Below are 16167 nucleotides of genomic sequence, written 5' to 3' on the forward strand. Positions count from 1 at the left end.
AGGATGACTCTGGGGCAGGTACCACTGTGCCCAGAATCAAGTCAGTCTCCTACAGCATGAACTGAAGCATGAACTGAAGCTGAACATTCAAGGATTCACACTGTTCAGCAGCATTACTTCTTTTGATCCTTTATAATTCACAATAAGGCCCAAAAGGGTACAATCTAAACAGGATAGCCTAGGAGTGATTTTTCTTTTGCCACTACCTAATAAAAATCAAGATTTGACAAAAAAAAATCTCCCCTTCTTAGTTAAAAGTTACATAAAAATGCACTTCTAAACCAGAGAAATCGGAAAGCAAATTGAAATGAGGAAAGGAGCGATAATCCAGTTGTTCACTATGTCTTACTCTGAAAAAAAACCAAACTGTCAAAAAATAAGTGCAGCACTGTTGCAGGTTTTAACATAGAATACCAAGTATTTTCCTGAAAACATATAAATAGCAAACAAATACACAACTGGATTATTTTGTTTTATTCCAAGAACTCACTTTTCAGTGCAATCTTTTGCAAATGTTTGCCACTTGCAATACAAGACTATCTAGGCCCCACGCTAATTTCTTTATATTTACATTATACCAGCACAGCTTTAACTTCAAGGAACTTGCTCCTGATTTACTGCAGAGGAAGACTAGGCTTTCTGTTCCAGAACTAGAATTAAAAATAAAAAAGAAAGAACGAACATTTCAGGCAATTTATTTTCCCCCTTTAAAAGTTCAAGCTTTAAGGTGCCTATTCAGAACCATTCTAAAAATGCCTCAGTTCATCCCAAAAATTGTTTAACTCTTGTGCAGACAGTTTTGATTACACTGATCCAGGTAATCTGCTGGACAGTTTAACAAGGTTGTTTTATTTTTCATTTCCCAAAATACATTCTCATTAGGCTTTGGAGGACTTGGGAATACCCAGGAATTATCTTCCAGAGAGCTCTTTCCATAAGAATGGTCTTCCTGAAACGTTTTGCCATCAACTGGAATCGGTCTCTCATCTGTCCATGCTTGTAGAGTCGCCCTTTCAGATGGGATTTTTACATCTCTTGGCAGAGGGGGAGACACAGCATTGCAGAGTACTTTATCATTTTGTGAGAATTTTTTATAGGCTACCCCAGATGTCAAATTCAGCTTTGAAATGTTCAAGTCAACACACTGTACTGGTGCAGTAGAGGCAGCTGAAGAAAGAAGATAAAAAAGATTTTTAAATTACATTATCTAATGGACTTTTCATATACTCCAAATATACTACAGTATAGCAGGTATATTAAACCCAGTGTTTTCAAGCTACAATTTTTCAGACCATATCTAAGTTACAAACTGAACATACTAACCTCCTCAGTCTGATTTTGCAAGATGAAACAGATATCCTGAAATCCCAATGTCTAAAATACACCCAACACCAAGGAAGCCTCCCTGTTCCCACCTGAACCCAAATAAAACTGATGCATCTCTTTGACAAGACTGGTATGAACGCTGAAACAGAGAGGATTTTCATGCACTTGGAGAAACAGACTAGAATCAGAACATTGCTTACACAAAGCATGCTTCTTCCTGCTCTACTGATCGTTTTAACAAGTTGTGTTCTCAGGCTGCCAAGAACCTGAATTCTCCCTGTCCATGCAGCAGTAAGAGGGAAATGCATGGCCTTCACAGATTCTCTGTGCTCCATCATCTGACTTCCGAAAGTAAAGCTAGAGACCAGCCATCTGAAATTCCAGGGGAGTTTTAAACCACATGAGAAAGGGGAGGATTTTCAAACAGAACAGCATCTACCTGAAATGAAAGAGCTGCACCTTCAACACCATCTGAATGGACGACCAAATACAACCAGGTCATTTATTGTAGTGATAATTTACATACACATGTGAGGGGAGTAGTGTGAACTGTGATTTGTAACTTTAGTGCTTAAGGGACAGACCAAGGAGCCGGTATTTTCGTCAAAGAATACAACTTCCATAAATTAAAGGCGGTACCCAATTTGCAAATGTCTGCCAAAAGCACCTTCCAGTAGAACAGGTATCTTATCTGAAAGACATACTAAAGAACTGATTTGGCCTTTTATGCTAACAGGTATAAAAAGCAATTTAAGGTCTACAGACCTTTAGAAGTTCAAGAAAAATGGAAGCCACTGAAAATTGATTGAAAATGTAAAAAAGCCTCCCATAAGCGGACATGTTTGTTGAAAACACCTCCAGACAGAAGTGACAGCTAAGTAGAATCTGCATGTTAACTAAAACTGTTAAGCAATAATGACATTGTGTTCTGCAGACTTTATGCACCTCTTTATAGCAGCAACTAGTTTGTATATCGTAAAATAGCTAGTACTACAGGTATAGGAAGGGGAAGTCTGAAGTAAGTTCTACCCACATTTTGCATAAGCCAAAATTTCTCTATAAATATAAGCACAGATATATCTGCACTGCATTCCTAAGTGAGGCTGGCAAGCAAGGTAAACAAACAAAAAAGATAGTTTTCATTTCTGCTGAAAAAACCACTCTTACATACTTCTGAAAAAATAATGAAAAAAAGCCTACAGATCAACAGGCAAAATCCTTTGTTTCACAATCAATCAATAATGTCTTTTACAGCTGTGACTGTACACCTGCATTAGCAACTGCAGAAAATCAGACTGTTCACCAGGTAGGAGAGAAAAAACCGTACTTCTGTAGTGGCAAGACACATAACTTCAAATTAAAAATAAGGACAGAAAGATACATGATCACATAAAACCTCAACAGACTTAAGGATTAAAACCTTATTCACTTCCTAGTTTCTCTGCTGAAGTTATTTGACAAATGTGTCTTAGAATTGTAGGAACACAGACTCACCTGGTAATAATACAACCAAAGTCTACAAAAATGTGCTGATAGCCAGGGACCAGAGAGTGACCATTAATCACTGCTGGCCACAGACAAAGGTACTGCTTGGCGGGAAGGTGAATCCTATCGTTACCTCACTGAGCCAATCAAAGCTGTTTAGAAACAAAGTGTCTTGATCTTGTACTGGATAGCTGCATCAGAGACTGCTACCAATACATTGTAACCAAGTTCACCGTCTTTCACCGGCATCTTCTGCATTCCGAACACAGTAAATACCACAATTGAAGTGAGCAGAAAACAAAGAAAATAACCACTGCAATAAACAGACTGTTGGTCTGGCCCCACCAGAGTAAGACTGCTCTCTTGTAAAGCATTTGGCTTGACTGAAACATACATATGAAATAGAAGAACCACCTGATGAGCTGCTTATAGAAATTATACATCCTTTATGTGGAAATTATTTTCCCCTTAATTATTTGCAACATAGCAGCAGAAATACGGCAGCTTTGCAGCCTCAGTATTTGACATACGGAAAATGTCACCTTGCGTAGCAGTTCACTAGAAAGACAACTTTTCTGAATGCCAACACAAAAAAATATGCAACCATAAAGGAATTTCAGTCTATTAAATTCTGATTTTAACATGTTGCCAAATTAATACTTTATAAATTGTATACTGGGAAAATAAGACTGTTTGCAAAAAGATTTTTTTTCCCCTAATATGAAGCAGTTGTGGGAAAAGGTCAAATAAGAGTAAACTTAACACCTCAGCCTTGTGCACATAAGCAACACTTGACTGAGAAAAAAGCCACAAGGGGAACAGAATACAGTACTGAAGAAAAAAACACATCAGCAACACCTTTATGTGTGAAGTTGACCAGCATGAGACAGAAGCAAAAGCAGAAAATGGGTAGGCTGGAACCATAATATAGTCTATCTTATCAACTTCAATTGATGAGATTCTGATAAGATATAATAGCTTGTTTCTTTTTTGAAATGGTACAGCTTGAATCAACGGTTTGTGTTTGTAAGGTCTTTTACTGCAAACACTGACTTGCCTTTCTTGGTTGCAGTTGGGTTTCTTTTCAGTTTTCGTAGAACCTCAGCTTGCATGTCAGTCACTAGATGCAAATTAGATATTTCTCTCTTCAGTTCCCAATATGCTTGTTGCACACTTTCAAAACAAAAATTTTTAAAAAGTTAATTAATTGCTACCTCTAAAGCACCCTCATGCCTACTAACATGCTATCAAGCATTAACAGTTAATAAATCATTTTTGCCTGACATACACTGCCAGTTTTACTAGACTATCATAATTAAAATTAATTGAGCAGTACTGATAATTATCTTAAACTGATGGTCTTTTGTATATTTTATTTGACTCTTGCATATTACAATAGGTAATGTATTACATATTAATATCCTATACGATACTAATAAATTCAAGTTCCCCAAATGAAAAGAAATATGAAGCATATTCTCCAATTTCATTGTTTGAAACTAACCATCTCAACATAAAATTAGTCATCTCCAAGGAATACTTCTTAAAAACTATATTAAACACTAGACTGCAAACAAGGTAAAGTATTAACTTTGAATAGCTTCTGATAAAATGACCACACATACCATCATATGTTACGAACCTAGCAACATTAATTGATCATAATTTTTAAATATTCAATCAAAATCAGTATTAGGGTCTTCACACCATTCATTTTGCTACAATGAATTTGGACCTGACATTGAAACTGACCATCCCCACACAGACCAAAGTAAAATATAAAACATACTGTTGAATATTCAAGTCATCTATTTTATGTTAACACACTGCCTTATCAGACAGTGTAAAATATAGCAACCCAACTCATTCTCTGATAAGACAGCTTAATATGAGAAACACATTCAGCAACAGCAGCACTGTTCCAACATTGAAATTTCAGGTTAGTAGCTGGTAAGAAAACAAGAACACAAAAATCAGAAAAGTCAGCATCACCGTATGTTTCTTGGTATAATTTCGAGCAGAGGCTCGCTGAACATCACATTTATGTTGATTAATAATTAACCTGAGTGTTCCAAGACATAAGGATGCAGTTATTTCAACTTAAACATGAAATCAATGAATTAATTTTTTTTTAAATGCTTAACATTCCATCAAAACACATTTAGTGAGGACAAGTATCACAGATGAGAGTTTCCAGAATATTTCTTTCTTCCTCACTATATTCACCTAAAATACATTTATCTGAAAACAGTTCAGTGCCTCAAACTATTGTTGAGATGACTAAGAACTATTAAGCTATATAACAACTGTATTTTCAAACATGCATATATACAGATCCCTATCCCTCTGAAATAGCAATTTAGGATCACTCCTGCATGAAATTTATCAGGCATGAATGTGTTCAAAAGCACTCTGAGAAACAGCTATTATTCTGTTCTGCAAGTTAACACTAAAAGAGTTCCCCTAAAACAAAGAAATTAAACTTTCTTCTATACACAGAAATATTTCCCCAGAATACAAAAATTCATATTCGAAAACTGTGTTAAAAGAGATAGTTTAATAAGTAATGTATGAGGCACCATCAATTCTGACAGAAACAGTTAAAATTTTCAGAAATTATATTTCAGGAAGTTCAGCTAAAACTATGGTTGTTTTACTGCAGAATCCATTTGTCTCTCTGAACTGCTAAGAGAAGACAATTTTAAAATCCAGTTAATGTGGCAACCACAGTTCATTTATTCATGTGTTTTGGGCTCAAAAATAAGATCAAACTTTAGTTACATCCAAACAGAACTGTCCAATATTTAAGTATATTCACATATATAAGTGGTAAACATTAGACCAGCTTGGTGTCTGCCACCAATCAGATGGAAAGGGCTTAGATAAATCAAGGAAATCGCAACTGAAAAGCAAGGATTTCACACACTTGGAATTTTTTCCTGTACTGCCTTCTAACATGTAATCTAAACCTTGAATGTGATAGCCTATCTAAATCTACAGCAAAGTAGATCTGCAAACCAAGAATTTTAAGTCAGAACTGCAGGCTGCTAAGGAGTATGAAATAATTACTTTCCAAAAAGTTCACTAACTGCAAATGCCCCCATCTCCCATAAACAGCAGGACTGCTTGCTACAACAAATGTTTCACATAGGAGGTTTTTCAAGTGTTTTTCTACAGACTTTTGGACAGGCTTATATATTCAGTACACATTACACGTTCATTATTTATGTCATATTACAATAAGCACTATACTGTACATATGCTAATTCAGATGGTTGCCACCTGAATATCACTTTGATCTTCCAGGGCAGATTTATTCCACAAAGAGATAACAGCTTTACCTTGAGATAACACCTTTTTTCATGCATGTAAGACTGACTATGAAGTTCCAGCAGAAACCACAAGAAAAAGTGTTAGCTAGCTAGCTATCCAGTCAAGGTGAAAGGTGAAAGTGTAATTTGTGTACAGCGTGTATAGTATTATCATCATTACACCAGAGAACACATGAAAAGAAACATCTGTGCTGTTCTCTTCCAGTGAATGATTTCTTTTCCCATCGCGTCAATAGCCAAGTAAGCAACAAGGTATTATGCTAAACAATCTGTAATTATGAAGGACCACTCTTCCCTCTTGTGGAAAATCGTGGAAGTACACAAATAGGCATAACTAGGTATAAGAGATGTAGTTAGTATTTCATTCTGTAGGACAGAATATTTGGGAACTTCAATGCATTCATTAATTTTTCTTTTGCATAAAGAATTTAAGGATATGTATACTTTCTAATATGGCACACATACTCAAGACAGGATAACACAGTTTATGATATAAACAATTATTATTTGAATGGCAGCAAAATGAGAACAAATGCTTTCTGGTATGTTAGCATTTTTCTGGAAAGCTACTATTTGTTTCTGGATAAGTCACAAAATGGCTCCTCAATATTTAAAAAAAAATCCTTCAAAATGTCTTCTAGTAGAAATATTATTGCACTGCACTAAGAACGTACATTCCGACACTAAGCAAGAGATTTGAAGCCATCCTGGTTTCAGCTGAGACAGAGTTAACTTTCTTCATAGTAGCTACTGTGAGACTATGTTTTGGATGCTGAGAAGGCTGATAACATCCTGATGTTTAGAGTTGCTGCCAGGACAGTCAAGGATTTTTCAGCTTCTCTGCTATGCCAGCGTCCGCAGGTGCAAGAGAAGCTGGGAGGGAGCACAGCCCCAGTTACTGGCCTAGGATTCAATCTTAGGTTTAGGAATGAGACCCAAATTGGCCAATAGTCTATTCCATATGATGCATGACATGCCCAGCATATAGGTAAGGCTCTGTCCAGAAGCTTTTTCTCTTTTTCCAGGTCAACTCTCTCCAGTGGGTCCCTCTCCCAGGTTCATCTTGCTCCCTTGGTTAGCTCTTGGTCTCAGACATCCAGGCTCTTTATCTCCATTCTGGGGTCATGGTTTTGGGACTCTCCCTGCTCCACCATTATTAGCCAGGAATGGGCTGAGCCTTGGTCATCAGGTGGTGAGCAGTATCACTGTATATCACTCACTTGTATATATTACTATTATTATTATTATCATCATCACTATTATTTTCAATATTACTGTAGTTTAGTTAAATTGTTCTTATCTCAACCCACAAGTCTTTTTTTTTCCTTTACCCTTTTAATTCTCTCCCCTATCCCCAGGAGGGTGGAGGGTTAGCGAGCAGCTGTGTGGAGTTGGCTCCCAGCCCAGGGTCAAAACTACAACGCTATGCAAACACAGAAACCTGCCTATACGCAAAATGAAGATAGTCTAAAGCTAGGATGAGACTTAAATTTATCTATGAATTCCTCAAGTCAACTAATTATTAAAAAGCTGATTTTTAAATCCAAGATAATTTAACATTCATTTTCAGTACAACAATCTGAAGATGTAAATGTTTTCTTATCATCATCAATCATCCTGGACTACCAATGTAACAAAGAAAAAAAGAAATTACAATGATCTTGCTAAATAAGTATACCTAGGATTATGTAATTTGAAATAACATATACAAACAGATTGCAAGAATATTTCTTTGTTCAAATAACTGTCCCTCAATAAAGTAAAACTAAAACATGAAAGCCACTTGATTTTCATACCTCTGGATGTCTTGCCTTTGAAGGAGGTCTCCATTTAACGGCTTCTCCTCTTGAGCCTGGTCCTGCATAACAGAGTAGAAGACAGAGAAGAAATGAACATACGAATTCAGATCTTCTATCTGAAAATACTACAGTGAAACGACAAGTTTGCTAATATTAAAATTCATAAGTAAAGTAGCCTTCAGCAGTGTTGGCTGCCATGGTTTTCAAAATGGACATAGAGACATCTACTAAGAATTTCCACTTAAAAATGTTTAAATTACCTACTTATGTGAGAGCATTCCTCAGCCACCACCATACTCTTTTTAAAAACAGACAAAAATCAAACAGCTGAGCTCTCAGAATTTGTGATTCTTTGAAAAGCAGAAATTGAGAAAGGCTTTTGACTTCCATTAAAAAAAAAAGGAATCAGTCTTCCCTTGTTCTTTTCCTGCCCCAGTATATAAAGACCTTTAAATTAAAGACAACTATTTCACTAGAGATTAACTTTCCACAACTTACTTTTATGATAGAACATAATTTATCCCTTGAGTTTGCAAGACTGCTTTAAATGTGCATACAAGCAGCCTGTTTAACAAATTCAACACTGGGCTTGCTTTGTTAGCCATGTTTCTATTAGACCTTCACCTGTGATGAGTTCCCATTCATATCCCTTCTCTTCATGTTCCCTTCCTACTACCATTGCCTCTAGCCAAAGCTGTTATGAATTTAATACCTGTCACTGTGGCTTCATGATGGTCTATATACATTTCAAGCAACTTGTCAATATAACATACACGCTGCATCAAATACAATGCAAAACCTAAATAAGAATATCTAAAATTAGAAAAAAAAATAGAAAGCATACTTGCCTAAGGTAGAAAACATATGAAAATGCTAACTAATGTAATTAAAAACCAGTAATCACAAAAATACCAGCTGGGTTCAAAACAATACTAACCTACCATTGCCTACTGATCACACTTCTCTGTATTTCACCTGACAATTTTTCCCCCTCCTGAAGACTTTCCCACCACTAGCCATCAGAGATTCAATTTCATAGTTAAAAAAAAAAAGACAACTGGTTTCATTATATTATCCCACATTTGAAAACTTGTACCTTTTATTTTCCTATATTAAGCACTTACCAGATCAAGAAGAAATTACATTTAAAAAGCAAGAAAAAAGAAAAAAAGCTGTTCCTTATATTTGTTCTTTGCAATTAAAGCTGGTGGCATAATCATTATTTGAACAGTGTTATGTGTAGTATTTCTTACAACTGGTATTTTAGACTGTTCTTTCTAGCAACATTCACTCCACAATACAATCTGCAACCTTTAGTTATTTATATAGCTGTTACACTATTCTATAGAGCTACCTGAAGACACCAGAATTACACCGAAGTTACAGTATGCCTTCAGAATTCACAAGTTATTGAAAATACCTAAAAGAGTTCCAGATACAAGTGAAAACAGACAACAGTAACAGAAGGTAATAAAACTCCTCACATGCCTTCAGGGTAACGTACGTTCTTTATCCCCACCTAGTGGAAAAAACACAGACTAAGCCTGAAACAAGACAACCGATGCAGTAACCTGTCTGCATAAGCTAGGAGTGTGGTATGACAGCAGCAGATCTGTAGAGACTGACCTTCAGTGCTGAGATCGCAACACCGTAACTATGTATGCTTTGAGGGCAGCAGGGGACAACGCCTTTACTTCAGGCTGGCTCTAGTCTGGTCCCTGAATGCCCAGGAGGGGTTGGGGTGCATCTTCTTAGTTTCATCCAAAAACAAGCCAGTTCCCATACTACTGACTGCTCCATAATGCAAGGCACAGTAGGCAGTGGCGAGTAGGAGATTTGCTTCAAAAGTACATTTCTGTACTAATGTAAGTGTGCCCACAAGAAAAACAGCCAAAGAAACATTTCCAAATTAAACCAAGCCTGTCTGAAGGCAGGATGATGGCCATGCAAAGATTCTATTTGCAAGTCTTACATACACTGAATATTGGCTGAATGAAATAATCACGTGACTCAAGATTACATAATAATTAATAATGACTATAAGAAACCTAAAATAGTCTACCTCTTCAAATTATCACATTTAAGTCTTTTACACTTATTGTGCGAGTTCACTGTGACTGTAGAGTCCTAGAGACTGCCACTAGACCTTTTACCATGTAAGGCAGTAAGCATGCACTAGGCATTTTTTTTTAACTTAATGCATTTTACTACTGTCAAGCTATCTTAATTTCCTTTTTGAGATCCTAACCACATCTACGTTACACAGTGAGACCCCCACAATAGACACTTGCCCCAGACTAAAGGGGGCATAGCAAGATTCTGGAAGCCTTGTTACAAAAATCCATTTTCCTGACAAGCTGCATACAACTAACTACCCTAAAGAAAAGGGCTGGAGCTCCTTAACAATGTTCACGGGATCTTTTTAACATAAGCATTCTCTTGTTTTAAAATAAAAAAAAACAAAACAACAAACAAACCAAAACACAAACAACAAACCAACCCACAAAACCAGAAATAAACCAGGTTTTGGCCAAACTTTCTAAGTCCAGCCCAAGACAAATACCAGCATAAGACACTTTAATCTGATCGGCTGCTTCTAAGAAATTGTGAAGCTTTATTTTCCCTTGTTATTTGGGCAACAGCTGGGAAATCTCACCTATGTAAGTGCATTATTTCCAAATATCAAGTCAGTCTATGAAATATTTAAGGTTAATTTTATTGGGATGTTAATCTTTCACTCAATTATATACTTTACATCTCTTTATTTACCGTTTATTTTGCTTGAACAAGGGATTTAAATAATGCTGTAACACAGTCAAATCTATTAATACAAAAATTCCTTAAAAATAAAGTTACCTTCTGCTTGGATTTTTGCAACTCTTTCCTGAGACTGCTGCACTCTTGCTTGAGCTTTTCTAGATCCTGTTCAAGACTATGCACTTTCAGGTCACTGTTCAGCTTCTCTATTTCCCAGCTGGACTGAGTACAATTCAGATTTTTCATCACTATAAGAACACAAGCAAGACAATCAGACTTCAGTCTCAGTTCAAGAAATGTAACTCACTATGTAAGGTTTCACCTCAACCAGCCCATGCCCTACAAAAAAAGTTATACATTCTGAAGAAACTGCAGTCTATGACAACAGAGAAACAGTAACACTGCTAAAGTCATTAGCAGAAAAGTAGTCTATTTTCTGAGTTTAAAGTATGAAGGCCTACTTTCCAAGAACACATTGGAGATTTTACATAAAGAAAAAGGAAGTAACAGCATAAAAAGGCACTGGAAATATAAAAATGTGTTAATGGCAAACACGCACGATATATACACCAACTTGTTTGCTTCTTACATGCTTTGAAAACACAAGCCTTTTCCCTCTCATATTTATATCATTACATAATTTGCCCTAAGTTTTTTCTCATTTAATATTAAGAAGTTCCAAACAGAACTACAAAACTCACCATCAAAACAACAGGGTAAAGTCTAGAAGTTACCTAAGTCTTATTAGAAAGAACAAATTCACATGCTCACCAGTAAGAAGCAACCTAAAAAGATCCTAGCATCAAATCAGTAGCAGGACACTAGTTAAGACAGCAAGAAAATAAAGAACATAACAAGAAGAAAACCCATCGCGTCTTCAACTGCATGGTACACTCACTTCCAGATCTAACAATTTAAACAAGCTTAAGATATGCTCATTTTTCCAAAACAAGGTACTCGGAGCCCACATATAAGTAAAATGGATTACTAAATAGCGCTCGAAATCACCACATTTTCAGAGCTCTCTTTGTAAACCTGGAATTTTTTACCTCCTTAAACCATGATGTCCTCAACAATGATACTACTACTATATGTGGTTTGTTCTTCTAGGTTTAAAAACCTGTGCAATTGAAGTAGTGTATTACATGCTTGAGGTCCTCTTGGAAAGTGAGGCAGTTCAAGCACGGCAATACTTACTAAGACCCTTCAAATTACTGCATTTGTACAAAATCTGAAGTCCAGTCCATATCTCTAACTTGACATAGATGGCATTTTCTCTTTTCTTTTAACAGTACATTAACAAACATTTTTTTTCTTTTATGTTTTATTTTACATACCCATCATCTACACAGCACTCTCTACAAAAGCAGTAACAGAAGCTTTTGGAATTCCTAGAGTACACTGTTTGTTCTTCCCTTTCCACCAAGCTCTCTACAACCAGCATCTTTCTGCCTTTCCTCATCTCCCAGCCCTTACATAACTGTTGTTGACTGCAGCTATTGTTATACAACCTCCTCTTGTACCTGTCATATCCCAACAGTGAGACAAAGCGATATGCTGGCAGCAGAGGAAGTGGTATTGACTGGATAGTGTTTGATACATTAACAATTATGCCCCCGCCCCACTCTGATGAAAAGGCGGTGAGGTCCAAAGATGTACATGAAACTGTTAGGTTGTGCACATTTCTCAAATTATTAAATGATCTCCAGTGGAAGAACACAACAGCCTCAGATCTTTATCAAGGAGATCCTCACCTATGATAATCTAACATGTATGCCACCATTTACAATGAACACACATACAAGCTCAAAGTACCGCACTGCAGTATACTCCTCTCTTCCCCTAGCCACTATATAGGGTTAAACCTCTTCATGCCATGAGATCATAACATAACCACCAAGACTAGTCAACATACATTAAGATCAAGTAACCAAATGCATACCTTGTTGAGTTTCCACTTCAGTTCTTAGTTGCAACAGCTCTACTTCTTTAGACTGCAACTGTTCATTCAAGGTTTTTAAGGATTCTGCACTTTCTTTCATCTATTTTCCGGGGTGGGGGAGACAAAACCAAATCATTTGTGAAGCTTTTTTCTATCATGTCGGACAATTCAACTTAAAAAAACCCCAACCAACCAAAAAACAAAAAAAACAAGTATTGCTTTGATTTTTTTTTAGCGTTAACCTAGCCCAGTAATAAAACTGAGATAATTAAAACTGTTCTTCCTAGAGAAAATACTGACTTGTACTTTAAAAAACTAAAGGAGTGATAAAACAAACACCACAGATCTTCAGCAAATAAAATGCATGCTACAGTAAACATTTACTACCTATGCAGTACTTATATAACAGGCATTTCAGTCATTACTTAAAAAGGCATACCATTTTATCCAGTTTGTTTTTCAGATTATCTCGGTCAATGCAGGCCTCTCGATAGGCTTGGTACGCCTTATTTACTTGTTCACGTCCAACTGAACTGCATTCCTCTTCCAGTCGGGAGCCGAGCAGCTAAAAGTTTAACAGACATGAAAAATAAGAAGTTTGCATGTTTTATTGAGACCTGCAAAATTTAAAAACTGCAATAGTGCAGCCTGCAATATTAAACAGCATTTTTTTTTTTAGTTTAGAAAATAAATACATTGATAATAGACCAAAATTTTTTACAAAAACGCAAAAAAGGCCGTCTACAAATTCTGCAATCTCTAACCATACTTAATGCTCACTAGTTTACTGATGGGAGTATTTAAAAACTATCCACAGGTCATGATTACTCACACTGACAATCCCTTAACCATATTTTTTCCAGGCTCTGAAGATGTACAAACTGCTTTTTTAAGCATATAAAGATACAACATATAGAAAATTCAAAGGAAACTGAACATAATTTTTTTAATGACTCATAACTGAAACTAAAGATTTTTTTTCCAGTGTATTTATGTGAGAAAGGCCAAAACAGAAGCATTTTACAAGTAACTATTAACTTCCAGGTCACCACTATCTCAATGCCTGACAAGGCAAGAGACAAGCAAGGGGAAATAAGCACTGAGAACTAAATTGTCAGAAAGAGAGGAACAGATTTAAAAAATATTCAATATTTTAATAAGCACAAAGAGAAATCTTATATCAAATTACATCTGCCCATATAGAAAGTTCCTGTTTTGACTAAGTATTGCATTATCCTTTTCATTCTGTTTATCTTGCACACTTGCTTTAAATTACTGAGGCAGTTAAACACATTCAGTGTACCCAATCTAGGTATTTGCAACAATTTTTCAGAAAATATATGTAAATTTAAGTCACACACAAAAAATTACAAAAATCAAAAAACTGACACTTGTGTATCTACTTAAATATCTCCTCTTTTAGGTGTTTGCTTGAAAGAAAGTACAGGAAAGCAAGCCATAAAGATAGGAAGCTTCTGTCCTTTGCTTTTTGTATTGACCCGCAAAGTAACTGTACTACTCGTTTTAAGTTTCATCCTTTACATTTTTGCCCCCAAATAAAGCCATTCAGATAGAACGTAAGCCTTACCAATCTTTCCGTAAGGTTCCATAGGCTTTGAAATTTGAAACTCAAAAGGGGTAACTCCCCATGTATTTTGTATCATACAGGTACACTAGCCATTAACAGAGACTGAAAGTCAGTTCTGTTACTTAACACCCCAGAGCTTCTCAACACCCCTCTCTCATAGAAGCATTTTTACAGTATTCACATACTAAGACAGAAGATTTCTATATGGAAAACAAAGTATCATCTTCAAGACAATTAAGCTGAACCAGACCAACCCAAAACACAGAAGACTAAAAGGGATTGTCACAATCATCAAGTCCTCTTTATTGTGTTCTTGAGTAATCGTGTAAAAGATGTTATTCAGCATGGTTCAGAGAATATTCAGTCTAGAGCTCTGTTCCTATCCCCATTACCCCCAGACGACCTTATATAAAGAAAGTGCTGTAAAAGTTTTGCCTTTTGACAGAAAGTCAATCCTGCCAAACTATAGTCACCAAGAATTCCTGAATAAGTGTTTCAAAATTGTACCAAGGGTGACTCAAGCTCTGATGCCACAAAATAATACATATTTCATAAACTTTTAAGAGTCAGTAGCACATACTTAGGACTAAGTCCTAATAAATGTCTCAGCTCTAACTCTAGGCTCTATCTTCCCATCTTATATTAATAAGAAAGCAATCTGTCAAAGTCAAGACAGTCTGCAGTACAAACACACTCACTACTGAACAATAGATATACATTTAACCATGCCTTCTTTACTTGAGGAGAAAAGCCTGCACCATGGTCAATTTCTAGCTTTAATGAACTTCTAGACTAAGGCCATGAGAAACTGCATATAAAACAAAGTCATATATATCTTTGTGTTTCAGAATTACTGCATCAAAAATAGCCAGCCAGCACCTCCATGTTAAGCACTGCAACTTCGCATTTCATGGTTGAGACTGCTATTAGCTAGACATAGACAGATATTCTTAACAACCAATTTTTCCTTATCTTTTCAGTATGCTGAGCCCAAGAGAGTCTTTCGCTAGACAGTTCCTGAATTCTGATAGTTTATAGACTTGGCACATCACTGTTCAACAATACTAAGTCACATGTGCCCAAGTTAATAAACACCATTAGGAGGTAAATGAAATACAGTAATGATCCAATGCAACTACATGTCTTTCTGAATCAAAGCTAGTGTCTTTGCAGGGCACTACTACATTGCATCACATACATGCCCAGGAAGACTCAAAAATCCCAGTATAGCATAACTAGACTACCAGAGGAACAAACTGTGTTTCACCTAAACAAATAATTTACCAAAACTTTTTAACTTGGAAATTATTTTAAGTATCTATTTTAAATATTTAAAATATCCAAGCAGTAACTGCTACCAGAAGCTGGTAAACAGACTTTTTTTTCTTACCTTTTCTTCTAGAATTCTCACTCTTTTCTTTAAGAAGGAGTTCTCCTTCTCTGTCTCCTTTAGCCGTTTCTTGATATCTTCATATGCAGTGACAAGTGCGAAATGTGAGGCAACAGACTCATCTCCACTGTAACATGAAACAGGAATCTCCCCATCTCTCTTGTGAGCATTCTCTCCTTTTTCATGGTTCAAAATACAGATGTCATCCTCTACCAACTCCTCCATGACAGCTGCTAAAAAGACAGATATGAGTGCAAAATTTTCACAAAGACAAATTCATCAAGAGTCTGAAAACTTTCCAAATAATACTATAGAATGTTGCTGTCTTAGTGTGATAAGATTGAATAATTAGGAAATATCTTAATCTTGCAGAAAAATCTTGAAACCCATTTTACATTGAAAATACACTGGTTAGAAAAGAAGCATCCTTCACTGTTACTTGATTAAAATATTTTGAGTTTATGAACAGATTTATGAACCCCAAATTAATTTTTGTTAAGGCTTAACACTATCCTAGAAATTGCCTGGCACAAACATTTGAACTTCAA

General features: G+C 36.0%; 1 protein-coding gene across 1 annotated transcript; it reads right to left on the reverse strand.

The window, feature by feature from the left end:
* Nucleotides 1-458: 458 nt before the first annotated feature.
* Nucleotides 459-15844, reverse strand: AZI2 (5-azacytidine induced 2). Its single transcript, XM_010084056.1, has 7 exons — nt 15620-15844; nt 13081-13206; nt 12642-12741; nt 10799-10947; nt 7940-8001; nt 3869-3984; nt 459-1167 (listed from the first exon to the last, which is right to left on the reverse strand). The coding sequence occupies exons 1-7, from the start codon at nt 15842-15844 to the stop codon at nt 779-781; spliced, it is 1167 nt and encodes a 388-aa protein (XP_010082358.1). The 3' UTR covers nt 459-778.
* Between the last annotated feature and the right edge of the window lie 323 nt (nt 15845-16167).

This window comes from Pterocles gutturalis, unplaced genomic scaffold (assembly GCF_000699245.1).
Source record: "Pterocles gutturalis isolate BGI_N339 unplaced genomic scaffold, ASM69924v1 scaffold24070, whole genome shotgun sequence".
Lineage (NCBI taxonomy): Eukaryota > Metazoa > Chordata > Aves > Pterocliformes > Pteroclidae > Pterocles > Pterocles gutturalis.